General features: G+C 43.6%; 2 protein-coding genes and 1 long non-coding RNA gene across 3 annotated transcripts in view; 2 read left to right on the top strand and 1 right to left on the bottom strand.

The window, feature by feature from the left end:
* Positions 1-604: 604 nt before the first annotated feature.
* hspb3 (heat shock protein, alpha-crystallin-related, b3) lies at positions 605-2,245 on the top strand. Its single transcript, XM_014172709.3, has one exon. It carries the CDS (start codon positions 921-923, stop codon positions 1,440-1,442), a length of 522 nt encoding a protein of 173 aa, XP_014028184.1. The 5' UTR covers positions 605-920; the 3' UTR covers positions 1,443-2,245.
* A 2,905-nt stretch (positions 2,246-5,150) lies between these two features.
* Positions 5,151-7,568, bottom strand: LOC106585957 (uncharacterized). Its single transcript, XR_001324098.3, has 4 exons — positions 7,415-7,568; positions 6,098-6,165; positions 5,902-5,966; positions 5,151-5,792 (listed from the first exon to the last, which is right to left on the bottom strand). It is a non-coding gene; the product is annotated as an uncharacterized LOC106585957 (long non-coding RNA).
* Positions 6,957-20,809, top strand: part of snx18 (sorting nexin 18) — a 26,526-nt gene continuing 12,673 nt past the window's right edge. The window contains 2 exon segments of the mRNA NM_001173767.1: positions 6,957-8,241; positions 18,196-18,665. Of these exon segments, the coding sequence (NP_001167238.1) occupies positions 7,184-8,241; positions 18,196-18,665 (1,528 nt within the window). The 5' untranslated portion in view covers positions 6,957-7,183.

Genomic DNA, 20,809 nt, shown 5'->3' with positions numbered 1-20,809 from the left:
CTGCCAAATGTATGACCATATTAGAGACACATATTTCCCTCAGATTACACAGACCCACAAAGAATTAGAAAACAAATCCAATCTTGATAAACTCCCAAATCTACTGGGTGAAATAGCACAGTTTGTCATCACAGTAGCAAGATGTGTGACCTGGGTTCAAATATTATTTCAAATTAATACTTTATCTGGGCTTGATTGATCTTGCCTGGTCAATGGAACCAAAAGAAAATAGTTACAAAAGTGCAAACCCATTTGGTACTCCAGGCAGGCTAAAGCAAATGTAAAGTATTTGAAAAATGTTAAATAGAAATTTGAACCCAGGTCTGATCTCTTCCCACCACTATTAGGACTTGAGAGACCCACACCCCAGATACCCACACCACCAGTCCACCAACCACCAGAATCACACGCTGTCCTAAATATAGACAGGTTTGCCATGATTTCAACTAACCGTCCGTCAAGCTCACTCCTCTGCCATGCCACAGCCACATGGGAGTCTGACAGAGCACCTATCACACGCTGTCCTAAATATAGACCTGGCCTGTCTTGATTTCATCTGACCGACTGTCAAACTCAGTGACTCTGCCACAGCAATACAAGAGGTTTTCAGACTGAGCGACCGCGAACGACACGATCTCAGACCCGCCAATCTCAATCGTCTGCTTTGCAATGGCAACAAAAGAAAAAGGTATTTCTGACTGACTAGCACTGTGTTTTAACAAAATAAGATTTACTTTGGAAGCAAACCTCCAGTATCCTATCAAGAGTTGCTGGATATCTTCTCATATTCCGTTTGCTCAGTTGTTTATGCACCTTGGTTTTGAAAGAGACAGCACTTTCTTTTCTATCCTCGATTTGAGCGACTGTGAAGATCACTCCTCTCTGCCACACAGCAGCAACACAAAGAGGCTTTCTGGGACATGGACTGGGAGGAAGGCAGAACCATGGAGGGACTGTCTATAACCCACTGGGTGAACAGCCCAGTCCGCTACCAGGCCCTGTTCCAAGGAAGGGACTTGAACGACTGTGTGGAGGACCATGACCTATTCGCCCTGCCCGGGCCTGCCTTCCCCGACCCTGGTGTAGTGAGGCCTGGCCCTGGGGTAGTGAAGCTAGAAGGGGTCAGCGACGGTACTGCCACATCCCAGCCCCAGAGGACTGAGCCTGTTTACCAGGTGCTTCTGGACGTGTCCCAGTTCAGACCTGAGGATATCATGATTCAGGTGTTTGAGGGATGGCTCTTGATCAAGGCTCAGCATGGAGCCAGAATGGATGAACATGGGTTTGTTACCCGCAGCTTCACCCGTCAGTACCCACTGCCTGAGAAACTACAGCAGGCGGGGGATCTGAGGGCTCTGCTATGTCATGATGGGATACTGGTGGTGGAATCCAAACAGAGAACACCTGTTAGGATACAACACAGTGAGGAGGACCCCTATTGATTATTGACTGTTGATTATTGACTATTGACTGTTGATTATTGATTATTACTGTATTGATCAGGTAAGGATGAGGCCAGATCAGCTGCTACAGTACCACTAACATGAGTGATTGATTGATTCATTGTGTCTGTTATTTTCGTGTGATTTTAAATTTTCTAATATTTCTCTAAACATTGTTATTGTTACATTTCTATCTGATGCTACTTTGCTATAAAAAGCTGTTGTTGCTAACGTTATTTAATTATTACAACAGCAGTAATGATATATTTAAAATCTATTTTCTAAAAATCATTTTTTTTCCCTCCTCGCTTTAAATGTTACTCCAGCTCCTCTCACCTCAATTAAAACAATATGCGTTTCATTTGAACAAATATGAAGTTTATATTTAATTTGGTAAATGGACAGAGGGAAGTTCCTCTCCAGTCATTGAAAACGTATGATATCTATGACTAGAATGGGAATGTTAAGCATGAGGCTGTCACGCTCTGACCTGAGAGAGACGTTTTATTTCTCTATTTTGTTAGGTCAGGGTGTGGGTGGGCATTCTAGGTGTTATATTTCTATGTTGTCTTTTTCTTTGATTGGCCTAGTATGGTTTCCAATCAGAGGCAGCTGTCAATCATTGTCTCTGATTGGGAATCATACTTGGGCAGCACTTTTTTGTTCCCCCCTCCTTCAGTGTGGGATCTTTTTTTTTTTTTTTGTACAGCTCAGTTTAGCATGCAGAACGTGACGTTCGTTTTCTGTTGTTTATTGTTTTGATTTAGTGGTCTGAGTTCAAATAAATTTATCATGAGCACTCACCACGCTGCACCTCATCACCTTATTATCTCCTCATTATTTCCTCATTATCTCCTTATTATCTCCTTATTATCTCCTCATTATTTCCTCATTATCTCCTTATTATCTCCTTATTATCTCCTCATTATCTCCTTATTATCTCCTTATTATCATCTTATTATCTTCACGATCGTCACAGAGGCTTTCAGCATCAGTGATCATGTTGTTTTTACAGTACACATCTTACGAGATTGTTCAGAAATTGTTCACTGTTGAAGGAAAACACTTAAAAATGTGATAGAAAAATATTGGTATCAGATGTTATCAGTCTAAGAGGCATCACTACAGACCCTGGTTCGATCCCGGGCTGTATCACAACCGGCCGTGATCGGGGAGTACCATAGGGCGGCGCACAATTGGCCCAGCGTCGTCCGGGGGGGGGGGGGATTTACAAGTAGGCTGTCATTGTAAATAAGAATTTGTTCTTAACTGACTTGCCTAATTAAATAAAGGTTAAATAAATAAATAAATAAAGATGTTACATTGTTACAGATTGTTGACATTGTTTACATCACTGTTACATTCTGATTTTTTAAAAAGGATATGTACGAACTATTGTAAATACAGTAGGATTCTGATACCATCTAGAATCAAGAATCATTCAAATCACACCACTGAACCAAAGCAGTCAGTGTTTGATTTGTGATGCCATTAGTTTGTTCATCTCCCTAGCTGCACCTATAGGGGGTGATAAGTGCCAGAATTAAGCCTCGTGAAGCCACTGATACCGTTCACAAAGTCACCTAACGTCTTCCTAGCGCCATAAAATACCACCATGAATTAACATGGACTGTCAATGGAGGCAAGTTTTTTTCTATGGCATCAAACTGCCGACACGTTCATGTCACGTGACACGTACACGTCAGTTTGCTTGTAAATTTATTATTAAAGATCTCACCTTGAACACCTTCCAGACGTCTACATGTACATGATTTTATTTTAAAAAATGAATTGATTGCCAGAGTAATCTAATCAATTTAATTTGTCGATTTAGCTAAAATAGACACATCACCTCAATACAAAAATTTGTAGGCTAGTTGATATCGCAGCCAGCCACCATCACTGTGTAGATATGCCTATTTCTCACAACAATACAGACACAAGGGCTTCTTTGTTGGAGGTAGTCCTATTCAGAAATAAGAGGTAGCCTATGTATCTAGTGGCGCATTCAAAATAACTTGGAACTCGTCAATCTCTGACTTCCGACTTCAGTGCGTTCAAGACAACTTGGAACTCGGAAAAAAAAGAAAGAAAAAAAACCGAGCTTCCTATTTAAAAAAAAAAACCGAGCTCAGACTGGGATTATTTTGGGGGGGTTTTGACCGGTCATCCAATTCAGAAACTCTGGCACCTTTCTCTGACCTGAAAATCACTGATGTTATGATATGACCCCCCCCCCCCCCCCCCCGAGTTCCCAGTTTACCGGTTTAACAGATATAATTACTGTCACCATGCGATCCTTAGGCTATACATTTCTATGGAGATGTTTTACGTTTAAAAGCAGAGCTCGAATTGATGGGGTATGTGAGGATATAGGCCTAACCTTTGTTATTGAAACGGGGGGGGGGGGAAAGCATATACTACCCCTTGTTTGTTTAGCCTTAGAAAAAACAACGGTCCAGATTATATCAAGTGATCTAGGCTATAACAGTGACTAACTCCAGGATTATTTCCCCCATAGTCTACTAGCCTATCGAAGGTCTTGCTCAGCCTCAGGAAAATACGGCTGGTTTTTAAATGCTCCGCAATTTAGAATATTAGTGGTTGGCTATGCATACGGCAAAAGACCAAAATAATAGAATCGGTATGGGCCTATGTATAGAGCAAACAGCTTAACAGATAAAAACTTTTTTTTTTTTATTCAGGAGAATCCCATTGATTCAGGCTATTCACTTACATTTTAGTCATTTAGCAAACACTCTTATCCAGAGCGACCCTAAGTCCTGGAGAACAGGTAATGGAGGACATCAGGTGGGTCTGGGTGTTTGGGCAGAACCCCCTAGGTCCTGGAGAACAGGTAATGGAGGACATCAGGTGGGTCTGGGTGTTTGGGCAGAACCCCCTAAGTCCTGGAGAACAGGTAATGGAGGACATCAGGTGGGTCTGGGTGTTGGGCAGAACCCCCTAGGTCCTGGAGAACAGGTAATGGAGGACATCAGGTGGGTCTGGGTGTTTGGGCAGAACCCCCCTAAGTCCTGGAGAACAGGAGCAGAGTTAAAGGGAACCAGGGTAGGAGACAGAGACGTAAACAAGCAAACACACAGGTTGCAGGTTTCTTAGGTATGTAAAAATACAGTTAACTGAATGATTTAATTGAAATGTTTGATTAGACATGCAATAATGTTAATAGTAAGGATACCTGTCTGTGGGGTTGATGAGGGAGGTAAGGGATGGTCCCTGGAAAAGATGGAGATGAGTTGTGAGAGAAACTCCAAGGTGATATGATGACCACTGGAATCATACACTTTAACAGTACCTACCTGGAGGCAGCGGTTACTTAAAAAAAATAGTTTAACGTTTATTTAACTAGGCAAGTTAGTTTTTAATGATAGCCTACTGGGGAAACAGTGGGTTAACTGCCTTGTTCAGGGGCAGAATGACATATATTTACCTTGTCATCTCAGGGACTCGATCCAGCAACGTTTTGGTTACTGTCCCATCGCTCTAACCACTAGGCTACCTGCCGCCCCCCTCTAACCATTAGGCTACCTGCCGCCCCCCTCTAACCACTGGGCTACCTGCCGCCCCCCTCTAACCACTGGGCTACCTGCCGCCCCCCTCTAACCACTGGGCTACCTGCCGCCCCCCTCTAACCACTGGGCTACCTGCCGCCCCCTCTCTAACCACTGGGCTACCTGCCGCCCCCCTCTAACCACTGGGCTACCTGCCGCCCCCTCTAACCACTGGGCTATCTGCCGCCCCCTCTAACCACTGGGTTACCTGCCGCCCACTCTAACCACTAGGCTACCTGCCTCCCCCTCTAACCACTAGGGTACCTGCCGCCCCCTCTAACCACTGGGCTACCTGCCGCCCCCTCTAACCACTGGGCTATCTGCCGCCCCCTCTAACCACTGGGTTACCTGCCGCCCACTCTAACCACTGGGCTACCTGCCTCCCCCTCTAACCACTAGGGTACCTGCCGCCCCCTCTAACCACTAGGCTACCTGCCGCCCCAGGTCACTTAACGTGACCCAGCGGTTGGCCTTGAGATTGACTATTTGGAGATAAACCCCTGGGCCAGTTTTGGTACTGCTGACAGCATGGCAATGCCGCCCACCATGAGGATGCAAATGCAAATAGTTATAATGTGAGATTTTTATCTTCTCCTTAACAGATGGTGACCAAAGCTAGGAGCGAAAGAGCAGGAAGGTTTCGCAGGTCTCGCCTTCCTTTTTGTCTTTCTTCCAAGCCAAGTCATTAGCCCGGATGTTCAAAGCATTTTGTCCCCTTGATTCTCCTCCGGTGGCTCTCATTCTGTTTCTCCTGCACCTTCTCCATGTTCAGTCTCACCTTGATTGATAATAGAAATAAATGCAATTATATTTTATGTTATTACAAATACATCTCTTATATATCTCTTGGAAGGCCAGGAAAATAAATGAACAGCAGACATTTTTACCTGGTCAAAAACCTCCACATCCTTCTCAGTCCCTGCTTGAAGGTGGTCCTCGAAGGCATTCTGATCTGGTTCAACAACTTGTATCAGTGATAATAAAGTATGTTATACAAAAACAACAATAGAAAAACACAAAGTCAATCACAAATGTTTCATACTACAGTACAGGCAATAATTAATACACAATTGCGTTGCTTACCTCAGTAAACAGTTGCGGCTTCCATCCGTACAGCAGGTGATTGGGCGAGTATTCTGGAGGCCTGGACGCTGCAAAGATAAATACTTTCAGATTGTCCTCCCACCATTTCTGGTACCTGTCAAGGGACTTTCCCATGGCAGAACCCGTTGGTCCGTTAATCCAAATCTGGAGTCACCATACATCTACACATTACATATAACTCACTGTACTATCAGTGTCAATTTCATTTTTTTTTTTTTTTATAAAATCTAAATTACTGGGGGCCAAGCTACATTTGGTTAACATCAAGCTAGCAAACTGTTAAACGCTATTTTCGTACAAACATTAACACTAACACATTTTAGCGTGACATCACATATTTACATATATTACCTGAACTAATCTGAGTCTTTGTTGATAGAAAATAAAACAAATTGGATTTTTAAAAAAAATTGTTGAAAAGAAAAGTACAGAAATTTTGAACGCCATTTTAATAAACTTCTCTTACCATGTAAAACCATTAGCAACCTAGCCTAATTCCATTACTTTACAATGGGGAAAATACCCTTCCGTTTTTTACACTGGGAAAAAAAACTGTACATTTCTAACATTTATGGTTGAGATTTAATTAATAATATAAATATAAACTACGCACGTTGGTGTGATGACATGTCAGTTACACGCAGACATGGTATTATGTCATGTCAGTCAGACGTTCAATAGTAGGCGACAACCACAGGGTGGTACGATTGCCTAGACTTATTTCTGGCTCATATCACCCTCCATTACCCAGACTGATTGCGTATGGTTGTTGAATTGCGAGAAGGGGAGTGTGTGATGAGAGAGGAAGGAGACACCCGCTGCTACTAGTCCCTTCAATTTTAAACAGCAAAGACTCGGACGAAGTAACGGGATTTTATTGCACTTATTATTATTATTTTACAGTAACAAAAGACAACTGGATTGCGAGGTAGATCGCTTCAGAAGGGACATTTAGGAGGGAGTGTGCCTTCTTCAGAACTAGTGTAGTTTGTATAGGCAAGCCCGTTAAGAGTTTACTGGCTATTTGTATTTGGGGCGCTAGACACTACAGTCATTTATTGAACTATGGCGCTCAAGGCGAGAGCTTTATACGATTTCATTTCCGAAAACACAGGGGAGATATCATTAAAAGAAAATGAAATAGTGAGTTTGTACAGCGAACAGGACATTGAAGGATGGCTAGAAGGATCCAACGGCAAAGGCGACAGAGGTCTATTCCCGGCGTCCTACGTCGAGATACTGAATAAAGATACCGCGTCTACGTTTAACAACAGCAGCACATCGGAGGATACTCACCAGGGATCCCGATACGCCAATATTCCCACCGGAGGTTTCGGAGACGCCTCGAATAAAACATTAAATCAAATTGAAAACTTGTCCAAAACAACAACAACACCGCCCGCGTTTACAGCGTTCACACCGCCTGCCACCGCGCAGCAGCAACACGGATACCAAGCCAGCCAGGGTAGCGATGAAGACTGGGATGATGACTGGGATGACACCTCGACAGTGGCTGACGAGCCCGGGGTTATTGTGGGTAGTCAACAGGGGGATTTTGATGCCAATGGATCGTCTACATACAGCGTGTCAACAACATCTTCTATGTCCAGAAGTGGAAACGCTCAACAAGCCAAGAGCTCTGCCACGGTCAGTAGAAACCTCAATAGGTTTTCAACCTTTGTGAAATCAGGAGGGGAAGCGTTCGTGTTAGGTGAGGCAGCTGGGTTTGTAAAAGATGGGGATAAGATATGTGTTGTAACGGGACAATACGGTCCAGAATGGCAGGAAAACCCATACCCTTTCACCTGTACCATAGACGACCCCACCAAGCAGACCAAGTTTAAAGGGATGAAGAGTTACATTGCCTACAAGTTGACGCCCACCCACACACAGACCCAGGTAAACAGGAGGTATAAACACTTTGACTGGCTCTATGCCAGGCTGGTGGAGAAGTTCCCTGTCATCTCGGTACCCCACATCCCAGAGAAACAAGCCAAGGGACGCTTTGAGGAAGACTTCATCTCTAAAAGGAGGAAAGGGTTGATATGGTGGATGAATCACATGACTAGTCATCCGGTCCTGTCCAACTGTGACGTGTTCAAGCACTTCCTCACTTGCAACAGGTAGGTGTCTCTCATCTTCCTCGACCGTCTGTTTTCTATTCTCTTATGGAATTGTCCTGTCAAACATGACAATGAGTTGGCCATCGCCCTTTATACTACATACGCGGTTGGAGAAATTAGCAACGCTAACTTTGATCAACTATTGCGTTCAACTCTGGATAAGAGGTACACCTGGAAAGTGGCTCACCTTTTTAGCCAGCTAGGTACATTTCAATGGAAATGAATCCTTCAGAACTAACCTGTTCTCAGGCAGGTTAACTCAGGGATAACTCCCATATATCCTGAATTAAGTCTCTGAGCTGTGAGTTTGAGGACCAATGAAATCAGATTCCCTCCCTCTCGTAAATATTGATTCATCATCCACTTTAATTTGAGGAAGACGACTGATTTTTAAATATTTGAATAACGTTACACATTTTAATAATGACAGAATACGTTTGAAACTTCACGTGCGATTAAACTTGTGTATGACTTCATAACATTATTATTATTATTTTTTCGATAGGATTGGAGAGAAATGTTGTTTGTACATTAGGTTTGAACGCTATCCAGGTCGTCACACCTTCATCCCGACCGTGTTACATCCCTGGATGTTTGGGTAATAATCGGTACTGAACACTAGGGGCGCTATTTTCAAAACACGACTGAGCCTCTGTAATCTAGAAGATTAGCAATTCTAATGTAATGTAGAATCTCATAGCAAATGACAGTCTCTGACAAACTATTTGCAGGACAGACATGCCAGTTCATAACTTCTTTATCTCAGACATGCCAGTTCATAACTTTATCCCAGACATTCCAGCTCATAACTTTATACCAGACATTCCAGCTCATAACTTTATCCCAGACATTCCAGCTCATAACTTTATCCCAGACATTCCAGCTCATAACTTTATCCCAGACATTCCAGCTCATAACTTTATCCCAGACATTCCAGCTCATAACTTTATCCCAGACATTCCAGCTCATAACTTTATCCCAGACATTCCAGCTCGTAACTTTATCCCAGACATTCCAGCTCGTAACTTTATCCCAGACATTCCAGCTTGTAACTTTATCCCAGACATTCCAGCTCATAACTTTATCCCAGAAATTCCAGCTCATAACTTCATAAATGTAACTCAAAAAATGCTACTCACAGTTTGATGTACGAGCAAAACAAATATTAGACAGCAAGATACTAACTAGCTAGATGCCTACAAAATTAGCAAACCAAATGCACAACTGCAGAGCATTTAACACATTTTAGGATTAATAGTTATAAGATATCTAGCTGGCAAACATTTAGTTGTGAATTCCATACTGTAACTACAATAGATCACCTGGCGCATGCTGCACCACAGTGGGTGACTCACAAGTCTCTGGCCTCGTTGTTATGTGCTTGTTAACAAACACCATGTGACTGGGGACTACCAGTAAGCTTCATAATGAACAATTATATTGACAGGTGGAATGAGGAACATTATCTGCTAATGTATTACACTAGTTGACTGAAGGTATTTACTGATTTTTTTTTAAAATTAAGTTTCAATGGTATTCACGGTATTGAAAACCATCCCTTGGAGAAGGATTATTTAAGATACTGTTTGAAGATGGGCAGGGACTGTGCTGTCCTAGCTTCAGGGGGAAGCTGGCTCCACCACTGGGGTGCCAGGACAGATAAAGAGCTTGGACTGGGCTGAGCGGGACCTGCCCTCCCGTTGGGGTGGGAAGGCCAAGAGACCAGAGGTGGCAGAACGTAGTGCTCGGGTTAGGGTGTAGGGTTTGAGCAGAGCCTGAAGGTAGGGAGGGACAGGTCCTCTTGCTGTTCTGTAGCTAAGCACCATGGTCTTGTAGTGGATGTGACCTTTGACTGGAAGCCAGTGGAGTGTGCGGTGGAGCGGGATGGGAGAACTTGGGAAGGTTGAAAACCAGGTGGGCTGCAGCGTTCTGGATAAGTTACAGGTGTTTTCTCCCACTTTTTCTGAAATATTTACATAACGTCACAAACCCACTATTACATTCTAACTATATAATTAGAATAATCATTCTATTTCCATCATTCCAACAGTTTTGCCCAAATGTTTCTCTCTAAATCGCAAGTTAAATCGCAATTGCAACATTTACAGATGAAGTCGGAAGTTTACATACACTTAGGTTGGAGTCATTTTAAACTAGTTTTTCAACCACTCCACCAATTTCTTGTTAACAAACTATAGTTTTGGCAAGTCGGTTAGGACATCTACCTTGTGCATGACACAAGTAATTTTTTCCAACAATTGCTTACAGACAGATTATTTCATTTATAATTCGCTGTATCACAATTCCAGTGGGTCAGAAGTTTACATACACTGAGTTGACTGTGCCTTTAAACAGCGTGGAAAATTCCAGAAAATTATGTCATAGGCTAATTGACATCATTTGAGTCAATTGGAGGTGTACCTGTGGATGTATTTCAAGGCCTACCTTCAAACTCAATACCTCTTTGCTTGACATCATCGGAAAATCTAAAGAAATCAGCCAAGACCTCAGAAAAGAAATTGTAGACCTCCACAAGTCTGGTTCATCCTTGGGAGCAATTTCCAAATGCCTGAAGGTACCACGTTCATCTGTACAAACACCATGGGACCACGCAGCCGTCATACCGCTCAGGAAGGAGACGCGTTCTGTCTCCTAGAGATGAACGTACTTTGGTGCGAAAAGTGCAAATCAATACCAGAACAACAGCAAAGGACCTTGTGAAGATGCTGGAGGAAACGGGTACAAAAGTATCTATATCCACAGTAAAACGAGTCCTATATCGACATAACCTGAAAGGCCGCTCAGCATGGAAGAAGCGACTGCTCCAAAATCGCCATAAAAAAGCCAGACTACGGTTTGCAACTGCACATGGGGACAAAGATCGTACTTTTTGGAGAAATGTCCTCTGGTCTGATGAAACAAAAATAGAACTGTTTGGCCATAATGACCATCGTTATGTTTGGAGGAAAAAGGAGGAGGCTTGCAAGCTGAAGAACACCATCCCAACCGTGAAGCACGGGGGTGGCAGCATCATGTTGTGGGGGTGCTTTGCTGCAGGAGGGACTGGTGCACTTCACAAAATAGATGGCATCATGAGGTAGGAAAATGATGTGGATATATTGAAGCAACATCTCAAGACATTATTCAGGAAGTTAAAGCTTGGTCACAAATGGGTCTTCCAAATGGACAATGACCCCAAGCATACTTCCAAAGTTGTGGCAAAATGGCTTAAGGACAACAAAGTCAAGGTATTGGAGTGGCCATCACAAAGCCCTGACCTCAATCCTATATAAAATTTGTGGGCAGAACTGAAAAAGCATGTGCGATCAAGGAGGCCTACAAACCTGACTCAGTTACACCGGCTCTGTCAGGAGGAATGGGCCAAAATTCACCCAACTTATTGTGGGAAGCTTGTGGAAGGCTACCCAAAACGTTTGACCCAAGTTCAACAATTTAAAGGCAATGCTTCCAAATACTAATTGAGTGTATGTAAACTTCTGACCCACTGGGAATGTGATGAAAGAAATAAAAGCTGAAATAAATAATTCTCTCTACTATTATTCTGACATTTCACATTCTTAAAATAAAGTGGTGATCCTAACTGACCTAAGACAGGGAATTTTTACTAGGATTAAATGTCAGGAATTGTGAAAAACTGAGTTTAAATGTATTTGGCTAAGGTGTTTGTAAACCTCCGACTTCAACTGTAGTTAAAAATAAGGTCAAGATTGTTTGGGAGAGAGGAGCAGGGGCCAGTGTGTGTGACAGAGGGAGGGAGAGAGAGGGGGGAGAGAGAAAGTAGCCAAACCGACTCGTGCTAGTTAGAAAAACTTGTTGCTGCCAAAGGTTATTCATCATACCATCTGGTAGTGCCTGTCTTGACTGTATCAAATTGTTGTAAAGAAGCTCGCTAGCTACAGTAGCCAGCTAAGTTAGCCTAGCTACAGTATCCAGCTAAGTTAGCCTAGCTACAGTAGCCAGCTAAGTTAGCCTAGCTACAGTAGCCAGCTAAGTTAGCCTAGCTACAGTAGCCAGCTAAGTTAGCCTAGCTACAGTAGCCAGCTAAGTTAGCCTAGCTACAGCAGCCAGCTAAGTTAGCTAAAGTAACAAGGCTAATTGAGGCTGTTTTGCTGCACTTCCTGTCCAATGTCAACAACAACTCCATTCATATAAAAACAAAACACTCTACTCCTTCTCATTTAGCCAACTTCATTCCGTAATTGTAATTCAACATTGATTTAGAAATCACTTTGCTACGCATTGAGCCTCCACTGTGATTGGTCGACAATAACAACCAGCTACACCGGTATGTCTTTTTTTTTTTAATGGAGCCGTTTTTATTAACATTTTAAAGTGTAATGGTCTATCCTTGTAAGATACACTACTTGACCAAACGTATGTGGACACCTGCTCGTCAAACATCTCATCGCAAAATCATGTGGATTAGCATGGAGTTAGTCCTCCCCTTTGCTGCTATAACAACGTCATTTTACATTTTAGTCATTTAGCAGACGCTCTTATCCCAGAGCGATTTACAGTAGTGAATGCATACATTTTCATACATTATTTCGCTGTACTGGTCCCCCGTGGGAATCGAACCCACAACCCTGGCGTTGCAAACACCATGCTCTACCAACTGAGCCACACGGGAACCTCCACTCTTCTGGGAAGACTTTCCACTAGATGTTGGAACATTGTTGCAGGGGCTTGCTTCCATTCAGCCACAAGAACATTTAGTGAGGTTGTGCTCACAGTTGGCGTTCCAATTCATTCCAAAGGTGTTCGATGGGGTTGAGGTCAGGGCTTGGTGCAGGCGAGTCAAGTTCTTCCACACCGATATCGACAAACCATTTCTGTATGGACTTCGCTTTGTGCACGGGGGCATTGTCATGCTAAAACAGGAAAGGGCCTTCCCCAAACTGTTGCCACAAAGTTGGAAGCACAGAATCGTCTGGAATGTCATTGTATGCTGTATCGTTAAGATTTCCCTTCACTGGAACTAAGGGGCCCGAACCATGAAAAACAGCCCCAGACCATTATTCCTCCACCACCAAACTTTACAGTTACCACTATGCATTGGGGCAGGTAGCGTTCTCCTGGTATCCGCCAACACCCAGATTTGTCCGTTGGACTGACAGATGGTGAAGTGATTCATCACTCTAGAAAACGCCTTTCCACTGCTCCAGAATCCAATGGCGGTGAGCTTTAAACCACTCCAGCCGACGCTTGTCATTGCACATGGTGATCTTAGGCTTGTGTGCTGCTGCACGGCCATCAAATGGCCACCCGGACTATTTACATTGACACCCCCCCCCCCCCCATTTGTTTTTACACAGCTGCTACTCGCTGTTTATTATCTATGCATAGTCACTTCACCCCTACCTACATGTACATATTACCTCAACTAACCTGTACCCCCAGTATAGAGCCTCGTTATTGTTATTTTGTTACTTATTATAATTTTTTACTTTAGTTTATTTGGTAAGTATTTTCTTAACTCTTCTTGAACTGCGCTGTTGATTTAAGGGCTTGTTAAGCAAGCATTTCACGGTAAGGTCAGCCACACCTGTCAGCAACGGGTGTGGCTGAAATAGCCAAATCCACTCATTTGAAGGGTTGTCCACATACTTTTGTGTATATCCAGTGTAGAACGCCCCCCCCCCCATTAAAAAAATCATTAAAAAGTGTAAAGAAAAAGTAGGTCATAACCACTTTAAGAATAAATACTTTTTTTTTTTTTTTTTGCCCTTTGCCAATGCATTGATATGAATATTAGTATTACATTGTAAAATATGTGATAATAACGAGGACATTGCCTGACTAAATAGAATGGACGCATTCATGGTGCTTCTTCTGTAGCCTGTGTGTCTGATGCAAGAACACATAATAAAATCCATGCATAGAACACATAATAAAACCATCAATAGAACACAGAATAAAATCCATAAATGGAACACAATAAAATCCATGAATAGAACACAATAAAATCCATGAATAGAACGCATAATAAAATCCATGAATAGAACACAGAATAAAATCCATGAATAGAAAGCATAATAAAATCCATGAATATAACACAGAATAAAAACCATGAATAGAACGCATAATAAAATCCATGAATAGAACGCATAATAAAATCCATGAATAGAACGCATAATAAAATCCATGAATAGAACACAGAATAAAACCATCAATAGAACACAGAATAAAATCCATGAATAGAACACATAATATAATCCATGAATAGCGGTAGCATTGTTTATTAGCATTGTGTATTAGCATTGTTTATTAGCATTGTTTTTATCATGAGAAAAATAGCCAAAAACCAGGTTCCCCTCTTCTTTTATTTTTAATGGAAGGATTTGTATGGAACGCCAAGTTGAAACCAACATTATAGATGTTGTCGTTCTCATAATAAACCGTACGTGGATTTTATCGCAACAGAATACGCTTCAATTGAAGCGGTGGGAAACACAAACGGAAGTGGCCACATCTCTCACCCAAAAAAAAATAATAAAAAAAAAAAAAATGAAATCACAGGAAATTAAAAAGCAACACGAGAGCTATAGTAATGTCTGCATTTCAATGTAGGCCTCTTCTAGCAGTCTACTTGTTCGGGTAGTCTACTTCAAGCCCTTCGTAGGCCTATTCTAAGTAGTCTATTGCAAGCCCCTCGTAGGCCTATTCTAAGTAGTCTACTGCAAGCCCCTCGTAGGCCTATTCTAAGTAGTCTACTTCAAGCCCCTCGTAGGCCTATTCTAAGTAGGCTGTGTAGCATGGAAAACAAAATGTATATGTCATGTTATTTCATTACCAGATCATATTGGGAATAAGTCCACTATCAGACAACAGGACAGTAGCCTCGGTGTCCAATCAGACAACAGCACAGTAGCCTCGGTGTCCAATCAGACAACAGCACAGTAGCCTCGGTGTCCAATCAGACAACAGGACAGTAGCCTCGGTGTCCAATCCGAGGCACAAAAACATTTGAAAACATGAAGTCATTACCTCGATGCTTTCTCTGTTAAATCTAATGAGACCCTGCTGTAAATCAATCAGACAACAACAGATCATCAGTTCACTAGGGATATTAGATCCAACATGGATCCTGTCTTCACCAGCATAACGAATGAGACACCAACATATCACTAGGGATATTAGATCCAACATGGATCCTGTCTTCACCAGCATAACGAATGAGACACCAACATATCACTAGGGATATTAGATCCAACATGGATCCTGTCTTCACCAGCATAACGAATGAGACACCAACATATCACTAGGGATATTAGATCCAACATGGATCCTGTCTTCACCAGCATAACGAATGAGACACCAACATATCACTAGGGATATTAGATCCAACATGGATCCTGTCTTCACCAGCATAACGAATGAGACACCAACATATCACTAGGGATATTAGATCCAACATGGATCCTGTCTTCACCAGCATAACGAATGAGACACCAACATATCACTAGGGATATTAGATCCAACATGGATCCTGTCTTCACCAGCATAACGAATGAGACACCAACATATCCCTAGGGATATTAGATCCAACATGGATCCTGTCTTCACCAGCATAACGAATGAGACACCAAAATATCACTAGGGATATTAGATCCAACATGGATCCTGTCTTCACCAGCATAACGAATGAGACACCAACATATCACTAGGGATATTAGATCCAACATGGATCCTGTCTTCACCAGCATAACGAATGAGACACCAAAATATCACTAGGGATATTAGATCCAACATGGATCCTGTCTTCACCAGCATAACGAATGAGACACCAAAATATCACTAGGGATATTAGATCCAACATGGATCCTGTCTTCACCAGCATAACGAATGAGACACCAACATATCACTAGGGATATTAGATCCAACATGGATCCTGTCTTCACCAGCATAACGAATGAGACACCAACATATCAGTAGGGATATTAGATCCAACATGGATCCTGTCTTCACCAGCATAACGAATGAGACACCAACATATCACTAGGGATATTAGATCCAACATGGATCCTGTCTTCACCAGCATAACGAATGAGACACCAACATATCACTAGGGATATTAGATCCAACATGGATCCTGTCTTCACCAGCATAACGAATGAGACACCAAAATATCACTAGGGATATTAGATCCAACATGGATCCTGTCTTCACCAGCATAACGAATGAGACACCAACATATCACTAGGGATATTAGATCCAACATGGATCCTGTCTTCACCAGCATAACGAATGAGACACCAAAATATCACTAGGGATATTAGATCCAACATGGATCCTGTCTTCACCAGCATAACGAATGAGACACCAACATATCACTAGGGATATTAGATCCAACATGGATCCTGTCTTCACCAGCATAACGAATGAGACACCAAAATATCACTAGGGATATTAGATCCAACATGGATCCTGTCTTCACCAGCATAACGAATGAGACACCAACATATCACTAGGGATATTAGATCCAACATGGATCCTGTCTTCACCAGCATAACGAATGAGACACCAAAATATCACTAGGGATATTAGATCCAACATGGATCCTGTCTTCACCAGCATAACGAATGAGACACCAAAATATCACTAGGGATATTAGATCCAACATGGATCCTGTCTTCACCAGCATAACGAATGAGACACCAAAATATCACTAGGGATATTAGATCCAACATGACATTAACTTTCTGTAATTGGATGATATCAGGGTCCTGTAAGCGTTCTACTGACTCTACCGGGCGGTCCTGTAGGGGTTCTGCTGACTCTACCGGGCGGTCCTGTAGGGGTTCTACTGACTCTACCGACCGGTCCTGTAGGGGTTCTGCTGACTCTACCGGGCGGTCCTGTAGGGGTTCTGCTGACTCTACCGACCGGTCCTGTAGGGGTTCTGCTGACTCTACCGGGCGGTCCTGTAGGGGTTCTGCTGACTCTACCGACCGGTCCTGTAGGGGTTCTACTGACTCTACCGGGCGGTCCTGTAGGGGTTCTACTGACTCTACCGACCGGTCCTGTAGGGGTTCTACTGACTCTACCGGGCGGTCCTGTAGGGGTTCTGCTGACTCTACCGGGCGGTCCTGTAGGGGTTCTACTGACTCTACCGACCGGTCCTGTAAGGGTTCTACTGACTCTACCGGGCGGTCCTGTAGGGGGTTCTACTGACTCTACCGACCGGTCCTGTAGGGGTTCTACTGACTCTACCGGGCGGTCCTGTAGGGGGTTCTGCTGACTCTACCGGCCGGTCCTGTAGGGGTTCTGCTGACTCTACCGGGCGGTCCTGTAGGGGGTTCTACTGACTCTACCGACCGGTCCTGTAGGGGTTCTACTGACTCTACCGACCGGTCCTGTAGGGGTTCTACTGACTCTACCGGGCGGTCCTGTAGGGGGTTCTACTGACTCTACCGGGCGGTCCTGTAGGGGGTTCTACTGACTCTACCGGGCGGTCCTGTAGGGGTTCTACTGACTCTACCGGGCGGTCCTGTAGGGGTTCTACTGACTCTACCGACCGGTCCTGTAGGGGGTTCTGCTGACTCTACCGACCGGTCCTGTAGGGGGTTCTGCTGACTCTACCGACCGGTCCTGTAGGGGGTTCTGCTGACTCTACCGGCCGGTCCTATAGGGGTTCTACAGACTCTACCGGGCGGTCCTGTAGGGGGTTCTACTGACTCTACCGACCGGTCCTGTAGGGGTTCTACTGACTCTACCGACCGGTCCTGTAGGGGTTCTACTGACTCTACCGACCGGTCCTGTAGGGGTTCTACTGACTCTACCGGGCGGTCCTGTAGGGGGTTCTACTGACTCTACCGGGCGGTCCTGTAGGGGTTCTACTGACTCTACCGACCGGTCCTGTAGGGGTTCTACTGACTCTACCGGCCGGTTCTGTAGGGGGTCTAACTTTTATTATTGTGTTCTATTCAACAGCATGGACCAGAAGTCATGGAAGCAGGGGAAGAGGAAGGCGGAGAAGGACGACATGGTGGGGGCTAACTTCTTCCTCACTATCTCCACGCCTTCCGGACCCCCCCTGGACCTGGTCGAGGTCGAGTCCAAGATCGACGGCTTCAAAGCTTTCACTAAGAAAATGGACGACAGCGTGGTCCAAGTCAACGCCACCACCAACGAATTCGCCCGGAAACAGATCACAGGGTTTAAGAAGGAGTACCAGAAAGTGGGCCAGGCATTTCATGTCCTGGGACAAGCGTTTGAGCTGGACCAGCAGGCGTACTCGGTAGGGTTGAACCAGGCCATAGCTTACACTGGAGAGGCATACGACGCTATTGGAGATTACTTTGCAGAGCAGCCAAGACAAGATGTGGACCCGTTAATGGATTTATTACAGCTGTACCAGGGACATCTGGCCAACTACCCTGACATCATCCACGTACAGAAAGGTAATGTTACCATACTACCCTGACATCATCCACATACAGAAAGGTAATGCCACCATACTACCGTGATATCATCCACGGTACAGAAAGGTAATGCCATCATACTACCCTGATATCATCCACGTACAGAAAGGTAATGTTACCATACTACCCTGACATCATCCATGTACAGAAAGGTAATGCCATCATACTACCCTGATATCATCCACGTACAGAAAGGTAATGTTACCATACTACCCTGACATCATCCACGTACAGAAAGGTAATGCCACCATACTACCCTGACATCATCCACGTACAGAAAGGTAATGTTACCATACTACCCTGACATCATCCATGTACAGAAAGGTAATGCCATCATACTACCCTGATATCATCCACGTACAGAAAGGTAATGTTACCATACTACCCTGACAAGATCCACGTACAGAAAGGTAATGCCATCATACTACCCTGATATCATCCACGGTACAGAAAGAAAATGCCACCATACTACCCTGATATCATCCACGTACAGAAAGGTAATGTTACCATACTACCCTGACATCATCCACGTACAGAAAGGTAATGCCACCATACTACCCTGATATCATCCACGTACAGAAAGGTAATGTCACCATACTACCCTGATATCATCCACGGTACAGAAAGGTAATGTTACCATACTACCCTGACATCATCCACGTACAGAAAGGTAATGTTACCATACTACCGTGATATCATCCACGGTACAGAAAGGTAATGTTATCATACTACCCTGACATCATCCACGTACAGAAAGGTAATGCCATCATACTAAAGGTACATTTATTTTTTTATTTTTTTAAAGTTCCTTTATTTAACCAGGTAGGCCAGTTGAGAACAAGTTCTCCTTTACAACTGCGACCTGGCCAAGATAAAGCAAAGCAGTGTGACACAAACAACAACACAGAATTACACATGGAATAAAGAAACGTACAGTCAATAACACAATAGAAAAGTATATATACAGTGTGTGCAAATGAGGTAGGATAAGGGAGGTAAGGTAATAAATAGGCCATAGTGGCGAAATAATTACAATTTAGCAATTAAACACTGGAGTGATAGATGTGCAGAAGATGAATGTGCATGTAGAGATACTGGGGTGCAAAGGAGCAAAAAATAAGTAACAATATGGGGATGAGGTAGTTGGATGGGCTGTTTACAGATGGGCTATATACAGGTGCAATGATCTGTGAGCTGCTCTGACAGCTGGTGTTTAAAGTTAGTGAGGGAGATATGAGTCTCCAGCTTCAGTGATTTTTGCAGTTCGTTCCAGTTACTGGCAGCAGAGAACTGGAAGGAAAGGCGGCCAAAGGAGGAATTGGTTTTGAGGGTGACCAGTGAGATATACCTGCTGGAGCGCGTGCTACAGTGGGTGCTGCTATGGTGACCAGTGAGCTGAGGTAAGGTGGGGCTTTACCAAGCAAAGACTTATAGATGACCTGGAGCCAGTGAGTTTGGCGACGAGTATGAAGCCAGGGCCAGCCAACGAGAGCATACAGGTCACAGTGGTGGGTAGTATATAGGGCTTTGGTGACAAAACGGATGGCACTGTGATAGACTGCATCCAATTTGCTGAGTAGAGTGTTGGAGGCTATTTTGTAAATGACATCGCCGAAGTCAAGGATCGGTAGGATAGTCAGTTTTACGAGGTTATGTTTGGGAGCATGAGTGAAGGATGCTTTGTTGTGAAATAGGACGCCGATTCTAGATTTAATTTTGAATTGGAGATGTTTGATATTAGTCTTGAAGGAGAGTTTACAATCTAACCAGATACCTAGGTATTTGTAGTTGTCCACATATTCTAAGTCAGAACCGTCCAGAGTAGTGATGCTGGACAGGCGGGCAGGTGCGGGTAGTGATCGATTGAAGAGCATGCATTTAGTTTTACTTGCATTTAAGAGCAGTTGGAGGCCACGGAAGGAGTGTTGTACGGCATTGAAGCTTGTTTGGAGGTTAGTTAACACAGTGTCCAAAGAAGGGCCAGAAGTATACAGAATGGTGTCGTCTGCGTAGAGGTGGATCAGAGAATCACCAGCAGCGAGAGCAACATCATTGATGTATACAGAGAAGAGAGTCGGCCCGAGAATTGAACCCTGTGGCACCCCCATAGAGACTGCCAGAGG

Source organism: Salmo salar, chromosome 24 (assembly GCF_965601325.2).
Source record: "Salmo salar chromosome 24, fSalSal1, whole genome shotgun sequence".
NCBI classification, from domain to species: domain Eukaryota; kingdom Metazoa; phylum Chordata; class Actinopteri; order Salmoniformes; family Salmonidae; genus Salmo; species Salmo salar.
Note: the sequence above shows the minus strand (reverse complement) of the source record. Positions and strands in the feature narration are given on the sequence as shown.